Source organism: Manacus candei, unplaced genomic scaffold (assembly GCF_025592945.1).
Source record: "Manacus candei isolate 608988 ecotype Guabito, Panama unplaced genomic scaffold, ASM2559294v1 h1tg000015l, whole genome shotgun sequence".
Lineage (NCBI taxonomy): Eukaryota > Metazoa > Chordata > Aves > Passeriformes > Pipridae > Manacus > Manacus candei.
Window position 1 is genome coordinate 16,399,461 of NW_026138063.1, and position 26,024 is coordinate 16,425,484.

The 26,024-nt window shown below is 37.9% G+C and overlaps 1 protein-coding gene across 10 annotated transcripts in view; it reads right to left on the reverse strand.

Annotated features, from left to right (window-relative positions):
• Positions 1 to 26,024, reverse strand: part of AGFG1 (ArfGAP with FG repeats 1) — a 36,182-nt gene that overhangs the window by 3,330 nt on the left and 6,828 nt on the right. For 3 of the 10 annotated variants that reach the window (XM_051781942.1, XM_051781941.1, XM_051781949.1), the window contains exons 2-12: positions 23,431 to 23,524; positions 12,917 to 13,032; positions 12,313 to 12,475; positions 11,149 to 11,305; positions 5,398 to 5,517; positions 4,709 to 4,780; positions 3,538 to 3,747; positions 2,540 to 2,723; positions 1,794 to 1,873; positions 1,412 to 1,504; positions 26 to 73 (exon numbers count right to left, since the gene is read on the reverse strand). In XM_051781942.1, coding sequence (XP_051637902.1) covers positions 26 to 73; positions 1,412 to 1,504; positions 1,794 to 1,873; positions 2,540 to 2,723; positions 3,538 to 3,747; positions 4,709 to 4,780; positions 5,398 to 5,517; positions 11,149 to 11,305; positions 12,313 to 12,475; positions 12,917 to 13,032; positions 23,431 to 23,524 — 1,337 coding nt within the window. The remainder of the gene's footprint in view (positions 1 to 25; positions 74 to 1,411; positions 1,505 to 1,793; positions 1,874 to 2,539; positions 2,724 to 3,537; positions 3,748 to 4,708; positions 4,781 to 5,397; positions 5,518 to 11,148; positions 11,306 to 12,312; positions 12,476 to 12,916; positions 13,033 to 23,430; positions 23,525 to 26,024) is intronic. The other 7 variants (XM_051781944.1, XM_051781943.1, XM_051781947.1 and 4 more) reach the window with 5 other exon arrangements.

The window sequence follows — 26,024 nt, forward strand, 5'->3', positions numbered from 1 at the left end:
CTTGATACCAAATGTGGCCACCTACCAAAATGAGCCTGAGGAAATATGTGAGAGTGCATTGCTCCCGAGAGGCCTTATGGAAGCCACAAAGAGACCAGACAATGTCAAATCATTTATACACTCTTGAACAGTCATTTCTTAAGTTATAAATATCTAAATAAATACATGTATATGTACCAAACAATTCATCCATACCAGCAATAGATTAAGCTAAAAAAAAACATTAGGAATAAACACTACAAAACAGATCTCCCATGTAATAAATAGCAAAGTTCATGCAGCAAGAAAACATAAAAGACAAGCTACAAGTTAACACTTCACACCTCCTTATAGCCATTATCTTTGTCACCTAGTTCATAACATCAGGACAGCTGCCAAAGGGTTGGAACCTCAGCAAGCCAAGGACAGCAGTTTAGAAGATGGAAGGATAGAGTTGCCATTTTCAAAGAAATTTATTTAAGGAGGCTACAAATTCTTAACGATGATCCAAAACAGCACAGTTTTGAATGAGATTAAAGTAAGGGGAAAGATTTTTGAAAGATATCTGAACAAGTTTAGCTGCATAATATCTCAAAAGGCACTAAAACCAGAATTAATTTTAGCAGAGAACATGAATTTATCAATTCAGTTTTAACTCAGCCTGATCAGTTTAATTCAGCCTACCTAAATCACCAAGTAAACCAAAACTCAATGTCAAAATGCACACATCAGCAGATTTAATCTCTGGAAGTGCTAATAGCACTGACCCTGGAGAAGAAAAGTAGAATAACCTAGCAGCCATCTAAATCCAAGTTCAATGTTTTAAGTACAAGTTTGCTTTTTTAAAAAGTGACTTAGTTTTGCCTGTGGAATTAGAATTCTACAAAATTCTCCCACAGAAAATTAATATAATAAATGAGTGTAAAGATTAAACATACACTTTACAAAAGAGAATACCAATGTACTGAGTTAGTGGACTGGTGAGAAGTTACCAGTCCAAGAGCCTTGTCTTTCCTGGTTCCAGCTCCAGCTCTTTGGTTTTGAGAGCTTTCAGCACTTTGAAATAAATAAATTAATTTTAAAAAGGAGTTTACCATGCTAGCTGCAGGGTTTTCAAGATCCCTAATTTCAGGGCAACCTGCTATAAAGCATGCTTCAAAGCCAAGGTTATAGTCTTGGAAGGTACCCAACTGGTAATACACAAACTACAAATAGGCAGAGCTCAAACACATCACTTTGACATTTTTCATGGCCACCATTTGAAATCCCAGAATTGAACCTCGACACTGCATAAACACACAACATGTCAAATATACTAGAGACAGAAATACAGAAAATAATTAAGAAACAAATTACACAGTTAGAGGAAAAAAAAAATCATGGCAATTCTTGAAAGAAAGTTTCTCAAACATCTAATAGTTTTTTTCCTAACCTGTTGCTCCTCGGCTATTGGTCTGGAATGGATTTGTTGAAGGTGCCACTGGGGCAACAGGGGCAGCTACAAATGGATTTGTGGAAGGTGTTGCTGAAAGATTAAAAACATTTTATCAAATAAGTCTTTTAAAGACCATCAGCCAATCTGACTCACATTAAGTTTATACAGCTTTTATACAAAGATACACAAATATCTAAAACTATACGAAATATTAGGCATTTATAATGAAATGCATTTCAAATTAAGTGTTTTAACAGTAGTACTTTTCTGGCATCCTTTAGTAACTTCAGTATTAGTAGTGTCAAAGTACAGCACTATCAACTAAAAATTAGCAGGTTGGTTGCTTACAGTCCACAAAGTGTCAGTAACACTTAAATACCTCCAAATGGAGCAGGCACACTTGAAGATGCAGGCTGTGTCTGTGCAGTAGCAGCCACAGGTACTGTTCCAAAAGCATTGCTGGAAAGAAATTATACAATTCCTTCAGTAAAGGCAGAATTGCTTGTTTAACAATTAAATACAATTTACAATTATTGCTGGCATGTAGAAGAAAGGGGATGAATGCTTCTGTGCAGTCTGCAGACTGCAACACACCTCACTGATGCCAGGAACTGAGCCCCCAATGTCAGGGCCAAAGACTCTCACTACTGCTGAGCAGTGAAAGTCATCTCCATCAACAGCAGCAGAAGGAATATTGAGCATAAAGGTTGCAAAGCAGAAGCATTTGCAATACTGAACAGCTAACAGGGGTTTCGTATTTCTTACTTCAATGATCTCAAAAGGAAGTGGGTGGCACCACTTACATTAAAAATATCTGATTTTTTTTTCCAGAGATGATTTTCAGTATGCATGCAAGTATTCTGTACAGGAAAGTGCTACCATCTAAGAGTTTAGAAAAGTGCAAAGAACATCCTGCTGACAGTATTCTCAATTTTGTCTTATAATATCCTACCAATCAGTACTGCTATTATTTAAAACAAAGGATTCAGTTCCAGTAGTACCTCTAAACCCATTCGACATTTCCCCACTCAGGTAAGAAACAAACAGATCTGTGAAACAACTTCAGGCTACTTTTCTGCACATTGCTGAAGTCAAGGTAGAAGTGGAGCAGCTCCCCCCGAGTACCTGCTGACGTTACTGGTGGAAGTGTAGGCGTTACTGGAGGTGGCTGTGGAGCTGAACACACTGTCCAGCTCTGCCAGAGCCGCGTACTTGTCTGAAGATGCACTTGACTGATTTGGGGCTGACAATGTGGGACCTGCTGATGCCGACACCACTGTGCTGAAACCACTTCCTTGCTCACTCCCACCTAGAAAGAAACCAACCAGATTCAAAGGAATGAAGATGGCTTCACTTTCTGTCCTGCTGACAGAACTAAATGAAAGTCTACGGACACTTTCAGACTTAAAAATTAAATGTGCACTAGGGCACACAGTAAAAAGTGTTTAACAAGCCACTAGCAGCTGTTTGCAAAATGTCATGCTTCTATAGATATTCTGCAGCTCCAACAAACCTCTGGTTTCCCTAAAAAATTAATCCATCATCTTGAACTAGAAAATTTAACCAAACACGTACCCTCAAATAATCCATTTCAGAACAAAGCTCTACAGCACAAATTCCACCATTTGAGAAGAACTACATTTGAGTAGTAGAATAACTAGCTTCTTCTCTTTAACTTAAAATCAACTAAATTCAAGTATCACTGCTATTATTTTATAAAAAACTAAAGCCCAATCTTTTTGTGGCAGAGAGGAAGGAAAGGTCCTCTGGCAGCTCTCTGCAACAACTGCAGCTCTCCATTCAAGAGCCTTCACTATAGGTTTTAGTACAAATATAAAATATATTTTTTTTTGGTTTTCATTATTGCAGTAATGATTATTTAGATATTTCAATTTAGAATTCTTCATCTTGATGGGAAATAGATTTCTAAAAAGCAGTCATGATACATCCTTTTGGAAAGATGTCAGTCTTAAAACTCACATCTTACACTTAAAGGGTAAACTCACAGGAAATTCTACTGATCACTCAGAGAAAGGGCATTTTGAAATACAGTTACTATTTTGACAAACACATAGTAACTATACACCTATAGAATAAGCATGTCAAAGAATGAAGTTTAATACCTTGCCCTGCACTGAAGATGTTATCTAAATTAGCAAGAGCTGCGTATTTGTCAGCTGACTGGAGGTTCAGCTTATTCACTGCAGCTTTACTGGCTGCAGTTGCTGTGGCGTTGCTCTGAGAAGCATTGAAGGCTCCAAAATCGGCACTGGAGGATTTGGGGAAGTTATCAAAGTGAGCAAAGTTAGCATTCACTGATCCAGCACTTCCACCTGTAACAAATTAAGTTAAACACGATCAATACTCCAAAATTAGAGAAAGTTTCTCCACCTGTAACTGATGGCACATTAACCCTCCCTTTGTGGTTTCCTGAGGCAACATGTTTCCCCACCCCATCCCACACATTGAAGACTCTTTCCCAGTTCCTTCAAAGTTTACTGGGTCATCAGAAAAAAATATTTTCTAATATATTTTTTGGTCTGCAGATCAGGGACAAAACCCCCAAACTTCAACAGCTAAAATCAGAGTCATAATTTGATCTTGAAAACTATATGCTGCTTCTTAGTTGTTAAAAAGTAATTTCAACAATGTGTTACCAGAAAAGCAAGTATTTTTCTCAATATTTAATATTCAAAATCCAGAAGCTTCATTTTCCTGCCATATGTGGCTAAGGAATAGCTACCATTTGCATTTACTTAATGGTTCAATGCTTGGCCATTTCAAATGTCAGTCATTATCCTAAGCAAAAAACAGTGCCTAGAAGTCTAAGAGTAGTATGGTTTCATGCCAAGGTTTAGATAGTTTGGTTCTCTGTTCTCCAGAGTTTTAGACCACATCCAATCAGGAAAGAGGGGATGGGGAAGACACACAAAGCTCTTTTATACCAAGTCTCCACTGATGTCAGAGATACATAAATCAATTTTAGAAATCTGATATGGATCCACATCTGAACAACTGAACTTCAGAGTTACTATGAAACCATGAGCTTCCATCTCTTCAATGTCCAGACAATTTAATCTAGGCAGGTCACATACTTAAATTTTTATGTTGAGCTGTTCCATTAAGTGTGTCACGTTTTATAACAGTTGGTTGATGATTGCATTCATACTACAGAACATGACTTTCTAACAGCATAATCAACAAGTTACAACATATGCAACAGCAGGAATGGAAGTGCTATACTACAATGGCATAAAATGAAGCAAGCTGAGTTTTCCACTGCGTGGAACTTACTGTGTACAGCCTGGAGAGGAAAAGCTGAAGTAAATTCACCAAAACTGCAGCTAGATGAAAGCGTTCTGAACGCTGGACAGCCAGAAATTGTGTGTGGGTTAAAGTTAACATAAGAAGGGAGAAAGAAAATTTGAAAAAAAAGTTTAAAACAACACCACACTCAAAAAAAAAAAAAAAAGGAAAAGAAAGTCAGTCAGCCAAAGATCTAGACAAACAGCAAGTGTAAGCTCAAGCAGAAGTCCTAAAGCATGATCAAATTAAAGGAAAGCAAAATAAATCTTAGCAATAGGCTCTACACATGAAGTCAAAGATACTGAAGTGTGTGCATATGCTATACATACGCAGAGTCACACACTTTTTTTGGTACTGTGATGTGCTTTTGTGTCTACTGAAACAGAAGAGTCAATTCAATACTCATCAAAAGCAGTATGGTTTACTCTTTTCACAGTTATTTCAGGTGTAGAGCTAACAAACACATAGTGCCATAAATCAGACTTATGAGTAGCATTAGGGGGAAAAAAAAAATCAACACCAAACAGAAGGAATTCATTTTGAGTTTCCCCAGAGCTTCAGATGGCTTGATTGCATTAAAGCAGGCAGATGCAAGAAAAACTCAACTTCAATACCTTCCAACATAAAGGTAAGGATTAATTCAATTAAGTATTAATCAAAAGTGCTAGGAGTTCTACCTGTATTTTGGGGCTGAAAAGGAGACTGACTTGCTGTGGGGAAACCTCCAAAATTACTCGAGCCACTAGACTGTCCAAATGCATCAAAGTTTGCAAAACCTGCATTTGCAGAGTTCTGCGCTGTAAATTGCAAAGGAACAAAACATGTTAATGGATATGGGAAACCAACACAAAAACAGATGTATTAACTGAACTCATGGTCATGACAGCCTCCAAGGGTTATGTCCTACCATGCACTTGCTTTTTACGTGAAAAAAATTATACATGTTATTCTGCAATTCAAAGTCATCTCTGAACAAGCTTTCCCAAATGGCCTTCACAGAGCTGTACCAGCTAATGCTCCTTCTGTCCTCCTCACACATCCTGCTACTCACAACTGCATGACTTGATGAAGTCCACTTCAGCTTAACTCTAGAGTGTCTGCAGTGGTGGCTGCTCAGGGAAAAACAGCCATAAAGTACAGAATACCAGATATATACCTGTGGACCCCAAACAGGTATCATTCTAAATGCTAGTTTCCAAAACTAGAATCTGTGGGCTAAATAGACAAAAATTAGAAGTTATTCTTGTAACCTACTGACAATTCAAATTCTTCATATACAAAGTGCTGCTTCCTTAGCTGAATTAATTTTGGTACCACTTGAAAAGTTTTGTCTAGGGTTATAAATTCATCTAACTGAAAAATTCAATCTTTAAAAAAAACTAAATCAGAGTACAGAAATATGGAAAATCAATACCAATGTCAAGAAGATAGCATTCATAGTGTGTATCCACAAAATAAAATCCAAGGAAATTTCAAACAGAATTTCAGTTTTCGCCTTCCTTTCGTGCCATACTATAGGAGAAAATAAAAGTTAACACTAATCTAATTTCAAATAGCTGGACATTCAAGCATCTATAGAGTCAACAGGAATTGTATGTCTAACTGATCAGCTCCACAGAAACCCTTAAACTCTATTACAAACAAGAAGGGAAAAAAATCTTTTTCATGAAATGAAAACTAAACCTCTTTATATAGGTAACTTGAGTTACTATCTAAAGAAAGCCCACAAAACACCTTCTGGAATAACAGATGGCAATACATTATATTTTTAGATCAGAATTTGTTTTTTCTGGAGGGATTTTGCAGATTAAGTATATACAAAAAGAACTATTGCTTAAGTACCATTACCTAGTACTCAGATAGTGCTAATAAAAAATTTCTATTAAAAAAGAATCTCTACTACAGATTTATAAACTAAAAGGACATTCTAATAAAAACTGCTGCATTCCACAATGTTGTTAATATACATAAAACATAAGCATTTCCCTTCACAGGAGAGAGGGTGAGGTTTGACTGGACTTGATGCCACTTTTAATAAAAACTGTGCATATGCATTAAGTTTACAGGGCACAGTTTTGGTAGCAGGGAGTGGCAGGAGTGGTCCCTGGGAGAAGGGACCAGAAGCTGCCCCCATTTCTGAGCTTCAGCTGGCTCCAGAACTGCCCTGCTGCTGCTCAAAACTGAGCCCATCAGCAATGCTGGAGGCACCTCTGTGGTGATGTGTCTAAGAAAGGTTAAAAACCACTGTGCAGCAGCTGTGAGAGAGAGGAGGGAGAAAAATGCAAGAGAAAACACTAAGAGGGAAGGAAGGACATGCTCAAGGCACTGGAAAAGGTTCTCCTGGGGCCCATGGAGAAGACCATAGTGAAGAAGGCTGTCCCCTCTGCAGCCCACGGAGGAACACAGTGTAACATCCACATGCAGCCTGGGGAGAACCCCACACCAGGGCAGGCAGGGAGCACTGGAAGGAGCTGGAGCCTCTCAGAAGCCCCTGCTGGAGGAGGCTCCTGGCAGGGGCTGTGACCCTGCCTGAAAGACTGTATCCCATGGAAAGGACCTATGCTGGAACAGTCCTTGAAGTCCTTGAAACCTGTGGAAAGGGGTCACATTGAAAGAGGTTTGAGAAAGACCATATCTCACTGCAGGGGAGGGACCCCATAATGGAGCAGAGGAGCAGCAGGAGGAAGAAGTAGTGACAGAGATGAAATATTATGAACTAACTGCAAGTCCCACTCCCCATCCCCCTCAGGAGAAGGAGCTAAAACAGTAAGAAGTGGAAATAAGCCTAAAAAGAATGGGCAAAGGTGGTTTTGGCTTTGTTATTTTTTACTATCCTACTTTACTATTAATTGTCAATAAACCAAGTTAATCTTGCCAAAGTCAAGTCTGTTTTGCCCATGACAGTAACTTTCTCTTGACTTATCAGCTTTTTCATATTTTATCCCCCCCCACCCTCCTGAGGGGGAGGAGTGAACAGCCAGGCAAGGTCAAACCACCACTGCATGAGAGTGGACAAGGAAAACAAAAAAAGTATCAAAGAGAAAGCAAGATCCTGGAAAATTTATTTTCACTTTCAAGTGTGCAAGGAGAAAAAGTTGGCACAAACAGATGCAAAATTACTTCTGTTATTATATTATCTGTATTGGTTCAAACAGCATTTTGCAGACTCTAACTCCTAATTGCATAGTTTGAGTTGTTCTGGTTTTCAAACCAGTAGCTTTTTAAGAGGAATTAAGAATTCAATTGCAACTTGCTTTAAAATGAAAGTGATGCTTTCATCCTGAATTGGATAGATACTGAGAGACTGATGTTTAGTTGACCAAATAGGATTAAGCAAATAAATGTCACTCAGAATTATGGCCAAAGTATTGCTTTTAATCACTCACACAAACAGAATACTATGTCAAGAACCTTAAATGAAATATCTTTTAGGTCTAGATTAAAAACTGGAGTATATTACAGGATACTTAATTTTACTGCATCAGCTGATACAAAGTATGACTGCAAATGGGCCCATATTAAAGCAGTAGAGCTGTAAAGACTTCAGCAGTGTATTCAGAAGTTAATCCTGCTTTCTTTTATGCAGTGAAGTTTAAACCTATGTAAATGTGGCACAAAGGTAAAGATCCAGTAAGACTCCTACTTTCCTGTACCTGGACAATATGTACACTGGCAATTCCAAAGTTCAGTTCTCCATGCAAAAACCTAAGAACTATTCTAACTAAGTTAAAGAACTGCAGGGGACTGCAGATTGGTATGGATTTACAACTGCTGTTGAGACTGCAAATCAACAAGGCACTACCAAAGCCAGCTCAAGTATGACAGTACCAGTCATGGTAATGCCAGCTGCCCCTACAATCTTTGCACAGTTTCTTCTGTGAAGTTTGCACTACCTAGTGTACAATAACGGCATGAAACACTGCAAAACAAACAAAAAAAAAACCCTAAAATAAAGTCCACATATATCCAAAGCTGAAAATAATTCTCTAGAAAATAACTTGTTTTACTATTTTGTTTCTTCTAGATAAAGTCTCTTCTCCCGTGTTACGTGTGACAGAGTTGTGCTGTGTCACTCTGCCTTTCTAAAATCTTTTATGCAAGTCTTCGATTAGTTTATAGAAAAATCCACAGAATTTGATCCTTGTTCCTATTACCCATCTGTAAAGTACAAACAGTTCTGTACCATCTTCAAAATCTCATCATTTTGCAGAAAATGTGGAACTTTGTAAATTAAATACAGACAGTAAACGTAAGGTCAGCATGTTTGCCCTTCAAGAAACAGTGTCCTGAGCCAGCTCAGTACATTAAAAAACTTTGAGAACAAACATATCGAAAGTTGCAGTTCCTGCATAATTTTCAGTATTTACACCTACACTTTACAGATTACAGCACAAGTTTGTTCATATTTTCCTATCAGCTGCTGCACTCAATTCTGCTTTAATAGCAGAAATAGTAACTTATACTGCAAGATCTTAAGTTTGCTAGTGCTCTTCAGTGATTTCCTTAGTTAACCATAGTGTACATAAAGGGAAAAAGCAAAGTCCATCCACTGTAGGCATCGCTAAAACCAAGCCTAAAACAAGAACACCAGACCATAAATTCTGAGAAAGTAGTGCTAGACTAAGTGCAAGTTCTTCCATCCTCTGCTGCAGTGTGCAAATTACTAACAAAAATTACATGTTTATACAACTCCTTAATGAGCATTTCAAACTCATTTTTGCCAAAGCTGGCAGACTGATCAACCCTCCTTGTGATCCAAAGGGAAGAGTCTGTAACACTTTGTTATTTATTTCCTTAACACCACCCTGTAGTTATTGCACATAGAACAAGCCTTAGGATCAGTTTACCCAGGCAAGTCAGGAAACAACTTCAGGCAACAGGTCTGCAATACACATTCAGCTATTGCATGCTCACAATCAGGTTTCTGTCTTCAAGAAACTGATTTACTAGCCCAGAAACTGTTTGGGATTCTACAACTTATGGAAAGAAGTCACAGGAAAGATCACAATGGTTAGTTATTGAAACAGAAAACTAGTCAGTACAGCTGAATATTCCTCTCAATTTTGATTTTCAGCACTTCTTTCAACCAGAAATTAACAGACTCCTAAGATTATATGTATTCTGGAGCATTCATATAGCTTTTTATCCTTTTAAAAATTACCCAACAGAGAATTTACCTAGATTTGGAAGACAGTATTGAAATACTGCTTTAATGGAATTTTCATATCCTAAAAACCTACAAAGAATAAGTAAGTGTATATAAATAATCATTCAGCAACAAGTTTGGAAAGAAGATATTAGAAAGAATTAACTATCTGCAGCAGATTCACTAACACTGTACAACACTGGCCAGTCAGCACAAGTTCTCCCAGTTAAATGTACCTCCAAAAAGATGATTAACATGAAATCTATTTTAAGGACTTTACAAAATACACAGAATAAAAACTTCTGTTGCAGTGTTACTGAATTCAACCAATTATTCCACAATGTTTGGTTTTGGAAGTTAACTAATAAATCCTTGGTATTTTGCTCAGTTCCTCAGGTGTGAATCTCAGGTCCCCTCCATCCCACTTTCTCTCCATTTGTCTCAGTTTCAGGACTGATTTACAAGAAATATCTTTTTTTCTTGGCGGCTTAGCAGCATCACAGTTTTTCTCAGAAAAACTAGATGAAAAAGCCCTTTCAGACCAGGCAGGCAAAGGTACTTTCCCACAATTACAATGCAAGTTAGCAACAACAAACTCCAAGGACCACAGAACCAACTTTTTCTTTAGGACAGACTTCTATGGCTCTAGATCTGTGGCTGAAAAAAACCCTGAGGGCTCAACATATTTTACTGAAGTCATTCTCTAAGAATTCAAGGCCTCCTCAGTCAATACATATGCTCAAGGCTTGTTTATTCTTCCTGAAACTATAGAATACTGTCCACATGGGTAGTACTCAGTTTTCAAACAGACATACGCACAAAAGAGGAGGTCACTAAATTGAGGAAGCTTTTGTTTTTCTTCTGACAAATTGGCAGATATTATCAATGCATTTGAACTCCTTTAAAGTCTCTATATCTGCTTGCTTTCCACAAATGCTCTTCCTAATAATTTTCAGAAAGAAAATTGAAGGTCTAATATCAGCTTCTCCTGACATTTTGTTACTCATCCTCTCACTCTCTCCCTCAAAGAATTTGAAGCTTAGTAGTAGGCAGAAACAGTCTAATCATACATATCCTAGAAAATAGCTATAGCAACTCCCACTTCAAAAAGCAGAATTGTCATTCTTTGTCTCTTCAACCTTTCTTTATAAAGTCTAAATCTTGAGCAACACAACATTAAGGCACAGCGATTACATACACCTCATAAAGTTTAGACTAAAGTCATCAAAATTAAAACTACATTTTATACATTTAAATGGGATACACTGGTCCCAACACCTACCTGTGTGACTGTTGAAGTGTGCAAAATTAGCAAAATTTGCTGTAGCAGTTGACTGAGGAGGAGCAGCAGCAAAGATATCTGAGCCAAGGTCACTGAGGAGGTCAAATTGTTTCTTTTCTTGTTGCTGCTGTCCTTGAGATCGAACTACAACAGGAGACTACAAACAACACTTCAATTAGCTCATACAAAAAGCTGGTATTTTACCAAACTGACATTTGCAAAATATTAGAAGAATAGGCTAAGCATATTTCTTTAACAAGACATTTACTCCTGAAGTTTAGGATGCTGTATGCAGCACAGACCCTTCTCTGAGGACTATTTATGCTACTACTGTGGCTTTTAAAGGAACTCTGCAGCAGATTTCCATGGTTTAATAGGGCCTAGAAGAATAAAGTAGCAATATACTGGCAACTTCAGAATTATGTATTTTAAACTGCAAATACCATACAAATACAAACAATAACACTTAATTTTATAAGATGAAAAATAATTATTCACTTCATTCTGAAAAAATCTTTACAATTCAGTACAAGGAGAGAAAAACTGACAAATTTCATAGCAAGGCTTCAAGTCACAAATTTATACTGTCTGAGTCTCAAAAAGTCCATTCAGAAGTTGCTTGTATCCTGAAGGCAGTTTTCAAAAAAAACCTGTCTTCCCTCCAAAAATCAAAGTACCTAGTGTTGTTTGGCTTTACATAAAAGCATACTGAAAGCATCCCTGAAAGTCACTTGACAAGACAGTTTCAAATGCACAGGAAGTAACAATAAGTATGGCATGCTTTCATCCATATATTTGTTACTAATCTCTTGGTTAACAGTATCAGTCATTTTACTGTTTTCAAATAAAAAGCAAACATGAAAATATACCACATTAGGTTCACAGTTTAGAGATATTTAAGCAAAAGACAATCATAATTAAACTTATCACACTAGAAGCCTATGCTTACTGAAAATAACCATTAAAAAAAAAATCAATTTGCTCAACAGAAACAAACTTCATTTAGTACTTGACCTGCAAACACCTGTATACTTCAACAAAATATATAAAGTTGTCTGTAGTGATCGCATTTCATTCATATGGATCATAACAGTTGCTATTCCAAGAATTTTTGTGCCACTAAAAGAGGAAAAAGCAGTACAGAACAGCTCTGTCACTACTCACCTGGCTGGGTGTGCCCTTGTTTAAGTGCAGTGCGGGTGCAGCTTCTCCCAGGAGAGATTTGAGTGGCTTCACCTCAGGTGTGCTGCTTGTACTACTGGCAGAAGACCCCGAGATGGACGCGTGGACTGACGCCACCACCTTGGCTTGCTCTGGAGGAACATACCTACATCCGAGGAGAGCAACAGCTTTGAACCCCTGATCCTGCTCTAGATTCTATCAACAGTTTGCAAAATAACTACTATTTAAATATGCCAGATAGTTCTTCAAAAATGGACTCGAATTTAAAGTCAATATTTTTAGCACTTATTAAATATAAGCCCCACGTCTTTCTCATCCTAATAAAAATCTACAAAACTGTTACTTTACACTGTTGTTGACATCCCCTTAAGCCATTTCTGTTCCATCAATATGAACATTGAGAAACTTTTTAGCTTGTCTTCTCTGCTTCCTGTAGGAGCTCTGCATGAAGTTCAGAAATCATTTTACTTCACAGAGCTGTGCAACCCAGTCTGAAGAGCACACAAGAAAAGCACACTCGAAAATGAGAGGAAACAGTCCATCTTCCCTCATCATAGAGGCAAACTTTATTAAAATGGTATCTTACCATCTTTTCTTTTCATATTTTTCCTGTAGAAATTCCTTTACTTTCTGTGGATCCCTGAAGTCTGGAATTGCTGATGACCTATCATCAAATAGGCCTAGCCAAATCTGTTTGCACACCTTAATAAAAAAAAAAACAAAAACAAACACACAACACCACAGATTGATCAGAGAAAACACCTTAATTAAAAACTTATTTAAGATGACTTGTTAATACATTAAACCACTAAAACCTGTGTGGCTGCACAATTTATCACAGAACCACAGTATATGCTGAGTTGGAAGGGACCCACAAGGATCACTGAGTTCAACCCTTAGCCCTGCAAAGGACCATCCTCAAGAGTCACACCACGTGCCTGAGAGTATCATCCAAATGCTTCTTGAACTCTGGCAGGGTTGGTGCTGTTATATTCCAGACAGAGCTGGTTTAACAACTGACTGGTGCACCATGTACTTGTCTAAATACCTAAAGTTGAAAGACCATCTGTCACTGCAGGGCAAGCACATCCTAGCATCCAATTTCACCATCCAATACTGCTTTTACAAAGTATTTGTAGAATGTACTCAGGAAATGCAAGGCACCCGATTTCTACTTGTGATCTTTAAGACTCTTCTCCCTTCACCTAATTCTACACGTTCCCTTACCTGTACCTCAGGGTTTAAACTGTTTCAACAGATTCCATATGCTCTAAGCCCCAGATGGTAGATTTTAAGGGATCTGAGGTTTAGTATGTATACTTATCATTACTATTTGAGTACAGGAACTTTTTTTAAACAGCCTGTGTTACTGTGATGCAGTTTCTACAATATCATATATGTTTACGAGAGCAGGGGTAAAAGTACTATTGCTCTGCTTCCACTTTCTAACTGTAGTGGTGAGTGAGCAAAAGTTGAACCACTCGCAAAATTCTCAGGACATTCAAGCTTCAATTCCTGACAAAAACAAAAGGAAAGGTGTTCTCAAAACTGAACAAGACGTAGGACTTGGAACTTGAAATGTAAGCACTTCAGACCATTCTGCAAGTAACTTGAACATGCACCCAAATGATAACACCAAACATTAGCTACCCTCAAAAAAATCAGACTGCCATTTCAGAACAGGTTTCTTCCAGAGAAATAGAGTCAAAAAAACTTTGGCTTTTATGATGCATATGCTTTCTACTCACACCCTTTCTGAAACAGTCCTGACCATCCTTCTTACATACCTCCCACAAACGTGCCCTCTTATCCCTGCAAATGTCATGTTTTCAGCATTGTCCCCAGTGACCTTCAGGAGAAGCACATGCTCTACCAAACAAGAGCTGCATAAACAGATTGCTCTGGAAGTTGGCAAATCCATGTAGAAGCTGTGACACTTCCACTTCGTCATCTTCCCCAAACAGGTTTTCTTCTTTACCTGGCCAGGGAGCGCTAGTTGTCAAGTCATAAATCTTACAGGTCATTTCAAAGAGTTCTCAGGATTAGAGAGATTAGACAGACATCATAACGATGTATTGCATACTTGATGTCTCAGTTTTATATAGCCTGACTGCATGTCCAACACTCCACGGTCCTTATTATCATCTACTGCATAGAGACAAACAACAGGAAACAGACCTAATGATCAAAAGATAACTCTAAATTAGCCACTTAAATACTCATCTAAAAATAAGATCAGTAGTTCCACTCTTAAATAAACTCAGTTATTCCACATTTATTCAGCAACTGTACTCCACAAAAGGGTTAAGTTCAAAACACTGATTTGAATTCTCAAATTTGAACAGTCATTTGCAGTATGGTAACAGATAAAATGAAACTGAATTTATCTGTTTAATACTTCTTCATGCAAACTTAAAAGATATAAACTCAGTCAAAAAAGTCACAAGTCTGTTCTAAAATAAAAGCTAATAGCATGAATCACTGTTTTAATAGTACCAATCTTACCCATGAGCATGACTTTTTGCTGACAAAATGTATAAAGTCAGGATATTTCAGTGTTCAGCTTTAAACTTGCAGTCGATTGCCTGAGGTGGGCCAGCAATAGTATTTCCATACTTAGATTTGTGAGTATAACTATACAAGTAGCAGTGTCATATGACTGCTGGGAGGAAGAGAAGCCCTGCTTGTGGCTATTTACAGAATCTCTAGCAGCAGGAGTTGGTGGTGTCCGAATCCACAGAGTGCCCTCCCAAACTCCTTTTCAGTACCGGAAGGAACATCAGGAAACAAAGAAAAGAAAGTGCTTAATTTTGGACAAGTGTCACAACAGCCCCTGATCTCACACTCAGCACAGTAACACCTCGGGATGTACCATGACAATCCATTTGCATCCAGCCTGAGATGTGCTGGCAAATGAAAGAGGAGGTCCTCACCCCCACCCATATCAGGCTATTCAATCACTCCTTCTACTCCCACCCAAAACAAATCAGATCAAAGAAACTCATCACAATTACCATGTCAGTAATACCACTGAAACCTGTCGGAGATCAACTCACAGCAACAGTCAAACCACAACCCAGTCATTGACCTTCCTCCCACTTTTCTGCTTCATCTTCACCCCGCAGTGCCTGAGCAGCTGGAGGAGAAAAGAGTACAAACAACAAGGAAAACCCACCACATGTCAGTCTCAAGCCATCCTGACCATTACAGCTGAATTATAGGAGAAATCAGAAAACAAGGTCCTGTGTGACTTTAGCTCATTCCCAGCTATGGAGCCATAGTAGATAACAGCTCTATGAATATGCAAACAGGGACGGAGGAGGACTGTGCTGAACACCTGTTAGCTTAAAATGATGCAAGCTTCTTAAAGGCATCTGCTCTTGCACTGCAATTTCTGCAAACCTTCAGAAAAAGCAGGCTTCCAAAAGTGTTTCCTGGAGCAACTAATTCCTTCTAAATACCTAACCACAAAAAGAAGTAACAACTGAAATATGCCTTAGGTCACTACCGTAATTTATTTAAACAAACTGCCAGGCTCTCCTCATTGTTTCTCTGTTACTGGTAGTAGAGAAAACAGTTTTACTAATGGGCAACACACAACCACCAAGCAAAAGAACCTACTCAGTCCTACACGCTTCAGCAAGAAGTTCTCAGTGTAACACAGTCTGACAGCAGGAGCCATACAAACACAGCATAAAAGATTTACTTCATCACACCAGAGATTCAAATCACATTTCATGCAAGTTCATTTACCCAAACAGTTATCAGAGAAAGTAAAATTGCTTAAAAGTATTAAATATGGACAAGTCTTAGAAGCCAAAACCAGAACACCACAACGGATTAGAGCAGTTTGGATTTGGATAGTGGCAATGATGAGAATGAACCATAAAACTGTGAGTGGGTATACACCACAAGTAGAATACAAAGGGTAAATCACATGCTCATAAGGGTATTTTGTACAATGCTTCTGCCAAAAAACAGCGGTTTTGTCTCCCTACTTCATATCTCTGATGACCTTAAAGGTCTATTCCAACTTACACAATTCTGACTTAAGCCCTTAAGAAGCCAAATTTTATAAAGCCTTAATATCACACAAGAAACCATTAAAAGGCATGGTTTTGTCTCTTTCTGTATGAAGTACCACACAATGCTTTGAACATCAGCAGCCGTTCCAAGCCAGCATTCAGAGCAGAATGAAAGGCCCCTTGTCCTCCCCTGTTTGCTGGTGACCTGTATGCTCTTTCTAGCTATACTTCTGTTACTATCATCTGACTTGACAGGGATCCACAACACTGCATTGATTATGCTTCAAGGGAACCACAAAACACAATTTTCAGCTATCTACAAAAACACAAGTGGCAGTGCTGTGCAACGCCACAGGATGAAATCAAAACTGAAAAACAGAATTTAAAAAACTGTTGTCAGAGAACTCATATCATCATGTAATTGTGGGGGTTTTAAATGCTTATCCTTCCATAGTCATTTTAAAATAAGTCACTAACAGTCCTGAATCTTGTGCAAAGAAAAAAGTTTGCTGTGAGAACTTCTTATTTTTGCTGAGTATTTTTGTTGATCAGGTTATCACTTTTTTTTTTATTTCAAAGCTATTTAAATGTAACTGTTATGATAAAGATCAAGGAAATTTATGCCATAAAACTCGCTGTTTATGGTGCAGAATGATCACTCAGCATTTATATATTTGGTACCCTGATTACTCCCCACTAATTCACCATCTGAATCTGACAGATACCAAGAGATTAATTATGACCAAAAAAAATTTAGTGGAAATACAGAAAAATCAGATGGGTAACTTTAGTTGAACTTCAGTTCTATGTTCTCTCTGGCCCAGGAGCTGCCCAGGGAGGACACCCGAACAAATCAGCACAGATATACACAGCATGTGCTGACTCTTGCAGGATATTACCTGCAGGACATGAGAGCAGGAAGTGCAAAAAGGCAGTAAAAGAAATGTAAATCTGTGCAAACCCAAGCTTTAAGCAGCCAGTTGATCTACTAAACACAGTTTTCTTCTTAGTTTTTTTTAATACAAACTCACTATTTGAGAAAAAAAACCACTGAAGTAATTGTTCTCAATTTTTGCTTATTTTGAAAGTTTTGCCTTGAGGAATTTGAATTTGATATCCCAAAGAGCATGTTTTCCAAATCAAACTTGCAAAGCTCATTCAGAAAATTCTACTGCCCAAGTTCCATGATACATCTTAAGCTTCATTTTAACAGAATTACTCATTCCTTTGCTTTTACAGATAATACATAAAGAATCATGCCAACTCACCACACAGTTACACAACACTACTATTAAGGTATTGGGCCTAAAAATTCTCTGGCTTTCTGAAGTCCTTCTACATTGCACCATCTCCCTGGGGATACTCTGTTTCAGCCATTTAATATTAATATTGTTCTTTCTGCAACAGCAGCACAAATAAGCCTCTCCTCAAAAGCTCTGTTCATTCACCAAAAGCTCTGCTATACTCCTTCTTTTGATAACCAAAGCTGTATCAGACAAAATGCTCTGCTTAGAGAAGAAGAGCCTGACAAGCTGGAGCCAAGAGTAAACATTCAAGTTATGTGGAAGCCCCTAGAAACAGTGGAACATATCCAACAATCCATAACCATTGTCCACTGTCCCTGAAAAGTATAATTAGTCCATGTCCCACTGGTTCACCAATGCAGTAGGGGAAAAAAGGGACAGCACTGAAGTCAGAATGATTAAGCATATGCAGCATTTGAGAGTCTATTTTTGTTGACAGAAGCAATACTCTGAATTTTTGTCCCTGCTACACTGTGGGGGCTGCAAAGGAACAAGACAAAGCAAAGTTTCATCTTGTCAGGTAATAATAAGTAGATGACAAGATTCAGCAGTTGTCTTCAGGAAATTCAACAGTGCATGAGAATCCCCTTACAACTGCTTTGGGAAGAACAGCACCTGTCCTCTGCCAACAAGTTCCAGTCCTGCAAGGGATGTCATTAGACACTTGGCAACCAGATACTGGGACGTTCAGAATTAGATCAGTAAGTACAGCATGAAGTAAAGAGGGAAAGAGAATCACAACCAGCTTCAACCTACTCACCCTGACCTAGATAAAAACCCAGGAGGTAGCAAGGCAGAAACTGTGAGTTACTGTAACTTAAATATATTGTCCAAAGGAGAAATTGGGCCAAGTGCACACTGTCTGTTATAATAAAGTCTTTACCTATATTTCTCTTCATGCTATTGGTTTCCCTGAATCTGCACTCCACAGCTATTCCATTTGACGTAAAAACTGTTTTTCCTATAGTAATTCAATTTACCCATCTTATTTTCCATGCATTATTTACATTTGTAGTCCTATGGTTTGAGTAATTACCCTTGTTTTCAGCTTTGACAGAAAGGAACAAAGAACACATCCCATTCTGTGCACATCTGGTACGCCACAAAACAAAGTTGACCAGAAAGCCTTCTGGTTTAAAACCCAGCCTCCAGTAACATTTCAAGCTTTCAGGAGTTCCACACAGGGCTCAGAGTCTAAGAGAAAAATACATGAACCTGTTTTCCATAAAAACTTAGCTTTTGTTTTGCTTTTAGGTTTATTGACATGTTTTAGGGTTTTTCCCCTATGTATTTTTACAGAGCAAGTGGGGAAGGACAGGCACACCAAAAACTGCTAATAAAGAAAAGAACCAGCAACATCAATCAAATTTTGCAGAAACACAGAACCTGAATTCCAGTTACCTCTATTCCAGTGCTACGTATTTCAACTACCAAACAACACTTCACCACGTCCTAACTATTTCACTGATACAGATCTCCAGCGTGTGTGGGAAGGCGGATATGGGAGAGACAAAGGCCTTCTGCTTACACAACACATGGAGCTACCACACTTTAGAAACTCCTGCTAGCACAGTTGTGCTAGTTAGGAATAACAAAAATTCAGTTAGGCCAGCAAAATGAAAGTTCTCGCTCATGAAGCCTCCTTCTCTTGTATGCGGTGAAGGCTGCAAGGCAAGGAAAAGCTCCAACAGGACACGTACTTCTGCTGGTAGAAGCTGCACTTCAACTAGGAAAAGCACACTCCTTGACCTACAACACTTCTTGAGAACCAGACACACCACTGCATAGGAAGATTTCACATCAGTCTAGTTTAAAAAGCTCTAATGAGATACTACCTTCTGGTAAATGCCAAATTAGATTTCTTCTTCTCCCCCTGCTGCCAATAAAATATTCTCACTTATGCACCAAATGCAATGCTGACAGTGCAAAGAACTGCAGATTACCACACGACAAAACTATGTTCCAAAACATAACACTCACCCCACAGGAAGAAAGATTTGGAAACAGTTTCCTTATGTAAGAAAGTTATAGCTTTGTTTAGTAATTCTGCACTTCTGATGCCAATATTATTCATTAATCTCTGTAGGTTAAAAGAATTTTATACTGCCATCATACTGATTTCAAAGGAACAGAAGTTATAGCTATTTCATAAGCAGAGTCAAGCCAGCAAATCCTGCTAACAAAGACATTGTTCTACACACAATCAGCTCACGTATCTCTATATCGTATTAGCAGAACCAGGAACGTACTACAGGGACACCTGACTGCACAGCTCATGCTGTCAGGACTCATCAGCTCCAGATTAATGCTGCTTTTTCCACTCCTGGGTTTTTAGGCCATATTCCATAGTAAGGAGATTTTAGGAAAAAATTCTGGTCAGGCCTAACACCAGCTCTGAACCAGCCTCGTGCTGCTACTACTGCTACAAGAATGCAAAAAACTGGTACTTGCACCTCGCAATCTCAGGTGCTACTGAGAGTCAGGAAGATTGGCCCCAAAACAAAATTAAGCACTATTAAGATAACCCCAAGCAGCTGAGCATACCTGCATCTCATTCTACTCATTAACTCGGGTAAACATGGTCCTTTCTCCCAGAGGAACACAGATTTTCTAAATACTAGACCAACAAAATCTTTTCTTTGAGTATATGCATATTAGAATGGGTCACTTGGAAAGGCTATAAAACATCTCTCATTTTTCAAAAGGGTAGGAGAAAAATTAACTATGCAACTGGTCTTCCTCATAATAATATTTTTCAGCTTCAGGGAAAAGTTTCTGAATAAATATTCACAGCTGTAATGGCAACATGAGATTAGCACCACATCCACTTTCTGCAAACAGCAAGTTCACTTCCTACCACCATTGCACAATTGATTCAGAGGCCTAATCCACCGTGGTGTCATTTGAGTGTAAGTACTCACACACAAGCATGTCCATACCACACTCTCCTCATTATTCCTAACATGAAAATGTGGAAATACCTCACCCAGCTCTTCATGAAGAGAAGGAGGAGGGGAAAAACCCTACCCAGTGAGTCCCAATTGCCTTTATCCTTCAAAAGGACTGCAGAAGGCACTTGAGGAATATCAGCTGGAAGATGCCTCTATTCTTGCTGCAAAAGTGAGATAAACCCCAACATTAGCAAAACCAGAGTCTGGACATCTGTTTATACCTACAGATGAGTAAACAACACCAAAATACAGAAGTTTTCTAACCCAGTAAAAGGATTTAAAACTGTATTTGAAGCAGTAACAACTCATCCAAAATAAAGATCAAGTTACCTTAGAAGTGTATGTACAGGGAATATGGTGTCTCACCTCAAGAGAAGCTGCTCTGATAATCTCTTCCCAAAGCAGTTGCCTTGTAGAAGCTTTCCAGTAAGCGAACGTTTTACCCATGTGTGCCACAAAGAGGGTAATTTATAACAACTCACAAAAAGTTCGGATTGCAGATATTAGGAAGTGTTTTGGTTTTGTTGATTTGTTTGGTTTGGGTGTTTCATTTTTTTTTTTTAGAGAACTTCAACCTCATTCAATACACTGACCTTAAACTCTTTGAAGGAGAATGGAAAACTACTTCCTCTAAGAACAACTCACCACCTTATTAATTACTTTATCTCATGGAAGCTTGCTTGCTGTTTTCCTTTCTATTCAGAACAAGATCCCTATTGTAAACCATGATCTACTCATCTGGAGGCAAGAAAGTTTACCACAGAGGCCTTGGCCATGTTGGACAAAGACCAGAAGAAACAAGTGGGAATGAAAGTATTTTAAAAGTTACAGAAAAATTGAAGTTAAACATAATAGATTGTAAAAAGTTGAGTTTTATATATATGTAGATGCAGAACGAAACAATATTACAACATCTAAGCTGTTCAGTGACTGTATTTTGTTTCACATGTGCATGTTCCAATATGTTGGACAATTCCATGTTTGAAGTCTTATTCTAAGAAATTTCATTTCTTCATATAGACACAAGAACTTCCTACGCTGAACAGAAGCCAAGCAAAGATTTTTGTGAGGTCAGATGAATTTCATCTGTCCAATACTTTTATCTTATCTGCAGGTAAGTATTCCAAAGTCCAATACTAACAAGAGAAAGCAAAACGAGTATTTAACTACTGCAATACAAAGCACAACAAAGTGAAAACATGATTAATTAGGATTTAAATTTCTAACAGTGTTTAAGACAATAATCAGTTCTGTTCAGTTCAATCTACCATCTGCAGTTACAAGTATCTACTCAGTTTTACTTTAGAATTAAGGCAATAATCAAACAACCCAAAACTAAACTCAGGAGGACATCTTTATTTATGAGGCAGCTCATTTAATTCATTTCAATACTTCTATTAAGAGTACTACAAGTGCAAAGACCCCTGCTTTTGAAACAGAGCACAGCACTGCAGAGATCTGTGAACATTCTGTATGTCAATAATAAATTATGTATCAACTACATCATTATGATTGGCAGAGTAGTCAGGTCTATAACAAGGACAATTACACTAATCAACTAAGTAGGGATCACTTAAGGTTCCAGATCAGCGAAAACAAACTTGTACCACTCTGTAGACACAGCAGATTCAGTGAAAAGCTGAAATTAAAACCAATGCAGGAAGGGAAGTACAAACACACACATTTTCCTTCACACTTGTGAAGCTTAAAACAAAGCTGGAGTTTACAATCTAATCTCATGGAAAGAGAATCCAAAATAGTCTATATGAACAGAAAGAATTCTTTAGTATTGCCCCTATGCAGAAAGTCAGCAATATAATATACTTATATACAAATATATATATATGCAATGCTCTACAGCTTTAAAAAACCCAACCAGCCTAAGCCATCAGGAGTATTTTATAATGTCCAGAAGAGTTTAGACCTTGATCCAGCTCTGTCTAGAGGAATCATCCACTAAGAGTCATTTCAACAACTAAAGTGTATTTACCAGGACGGGAAAAGAAATTGTTACTTCTATTTTCATTCTTCAACCTGACACTTAAGAAGGGGCCAAGTTAGGAAAGTCAAGTATCAGCATTTTAACAAATGATGGGATACATCTTCACAAAGCTTCACAAGAACACGCTGGTGAGACACTCTGTGGCCTACAAGCAATAGTTCTACTAAAATTGAATACAGATGCAATCAATGTGAAATAGAACTTTAGTTTGAACAGAGGCACAATCTACCTCTAGAATCCTCAACACTACAGTATGGTATTGAAACACAAACTTCATCCTCAAATTGAAGACATAATAGCTACATCCAGGGTTTAGGTGGATCCAACATTTACCTCCAATTTTTTTCTTCTATTAAAAAGAACAAAAATTCAGTACACTAGAACTTCTTTCTCAATTTCCTTTCTCTCTTCAAGACGCTTCAACATGGATATACTTTTATTCAGTAGGGAGGCTATTAAAACTTCTAGAAGACTTTCTGACATCTACTCTGAACAAATACAGCTACAAGCTGTATTTTGGTATTTATTTTTGTCATGGTACACTCAGGAAACACTGCTGCACTCAGTCTCAAGGTCTGAGATGCAAAAAAGAAAGAGACAGCTGCTTATTGCCTTATGCAAAAGCAAAAGAAAACCCAGTTCAGAAACACGGATCATGTGAATCTGGATTGTCTGTGTTGGGTAATAACATGCAACATTATGATGATTTATGTCTAGTTTTTGCTAAGAAAAAAAATAAACCAAATTTTCTTTTAAGTAGTGTTTTAAACTTTAATATCAAAGTGAGAAAATCACTTTATTCTCCAAATAATACTTACTTCATTTCCATGTTTCTGCAGAAATTCTATTTCCTGTTGTGTGAACGTAGTCATTGAAATCGACTTCACTCGATGGGGTGGATTCAAGCCCCGCCTGAAAGAAGCAAGAAGTGTTCCTTCAGTATTTAGGAAGTTTGTCATCACACAATCACTTTAAACAGCTTCAAGTTGGTCAGTCTTAAAAATCAGGAGCCATTCCTGTAAAACACACTCATTTTTGGTACTGCAGTGCAACTTAAGGCTGTGAAAGCTCTTCTCAAAGTAACATTAAGCATGACAAGTCAGATGACTGAACTTCAGGAGAGACCAATATTCACAACTGCACATACAAGCTCTGACACTTTCTATGCAAATTTATGAAAACATAGCTGGACTTTTCTTAAAATCCTAATCTGCTTCCCCAACTTTTTGACTTTTGTCTCTGTCATTCATCTCTCCACCTTGGGCCCCCCTGTTGTAGTCTTCTTTCCCTCCAATTTCTCCCTCACTTCAATCTCTTCTTACTACAACTTCTACCCAATCACTAGATTTCTTCACACTAAATTCCCCAGCTCAGTCTTTTTCTCTTGCTTTAACCTACATTTCCCATTTCCTCCCAGCACCATTTTCTAGTTACTTTTTGCCCCCGCATCCACAGGGGCTTCTTCCTCTTCCTGAGCACTACACAAGTGAGCACAACAAAGGCAAAAAGACAACGTTTTTAGTGTGCTCTCAAATGAGAGATACCATTACTAATGCCACAGCTCAAAACTTCAGCCTTAAGCCAGGACTGGCACCGCTCTCCCTCCACGCCAGGCTGCTGCAGCAGGGCCAACAAATGCCAGGCTCTTGTGCTGCCACAGCCTGACGTTGTCAAACCCAGTTCAGTCAAAACCTGCAAGCACAGAGAGAAAACCTGCTGAGCAACAGCACCAGGGTAAGAAAAGCTTGCTTTCTTTTCAAGCTCTTTCTTTAAATACATGCTAACTACTGCTTTTGCCCACAAACGCTTACAATTAAAAGCAAGCCGTGCTTTGCTCAATGGATGCGAGAACATTTACTTCCCACATACGCCAAACAGTGGAGACACTCAGGCAACACAAGGAGGCTATTTTAACACTCAAGTTAATCAGGCCTGGATTTCTGAAACACCATCTTAAAAACCAATTAATATACATTAACTGTGAGATGTGAAAGCACACAAAAAACTTTCCAGGGATGTAATACAGGGCTAGCAAATTGCTAAGAAAATCACTGATAGCTTTACTGCTTATATTTGCTCCTACGCTTTAATTCTAAATTTGGTCAAAAAAAAAAAATCACTGACATCTAATTTAGGATGACTAGTGGTTTTCTTTAAACTCTGCGATTATTCCAAGAACACTGACTAGAAATTAAATTGTTATCCATCAAAACACCCTATGACAAAAATCTGATATTCCAAGTATTATCACATTATACTCAACTTTTAGACAAAATTTACAGCACTTCAAGTTCTCTCAGTAAGTCTAATGAGAAAAATATTGTTGTGCATTTAGCTTGCAAATTCACCCTGACACCTAAATTCACAATATACCTGTAAGAAAACAATCCTGATACTGTGTTAAAAGAATCTCCACATTTTTAGTTAAAAGTTGAATACTGGTTAGAACACTAAGTAGTAACATTTTAGCCTAAGTTTCATTAGAAAACAAATTTGAGAGAATCATTCTTTGAAGCACTTGGATAAACAATTGTGTTTTGCTAAGAAATGCAATAAATTTGAGTACCTGAAAAGCAGAAGTCATAGAAACCTACAGGCAAATGAGAACTAATTTTACAGAACATTATTTGCTTAGGCAAACTTTTGAAATCAGAGCAGCTGAATTTAACTCCACAATTCAGCACCTTGACAAGAAGGTAGAAGTTTTACTAAGGTTAGTGAGAGAGGTTTCAAGATAGTTAAATCAACTATCAGGAAATTCACTTCTCTCAAAACGTTTAAATTCCCTGGTAAATTAAAATTAAAAATGTCACATCTTTCAATTAGCCATAAATCAAATCCACATCTACATCACAAATACACAACACTTATGAAAATACTGTACCATTATCGAAGATTTTCTTCAAAGTACTCATTTTAAGATGATGCAACTTAAAAAAATCTGTAGGAGTTTTATGCAGTTGAAGTTCATTGTTTCAGAGCTGGTGCTAGTACTAGGTTTGGTTGGTTGGGGTTTGTTTATTTTTGGGTTTTAAAAACACACCTTGGTCTGTTCTGTGCATGTGAGTAATTACATTACACTGAGCAACATTGTAGAATCACATACTGACTGACAGCACAGCAACGAAGTTGGCATCCACCTGGCATTTCAGAGAAATATGCTCCATCAAATATTATATGACAACCACTGTCCCTTGCTTTTACAGTAAAAGCAGTTCTGTCTACCTTAGTCTGTTCAATTTACCCTCCTCCTATTAATTACAGAGATGTAGTTAAATAGTTTTTCTAAACTTTCCCACCAGCTCCTGCTAGAAATTCGTTTTTGCAATAAGTATAGTTTAAGTGCTCTATTGTATCTGTGTTTACAATTTGAAGGCACTGAACAAGTTATTTAAGCAGTACTTACTCTTTA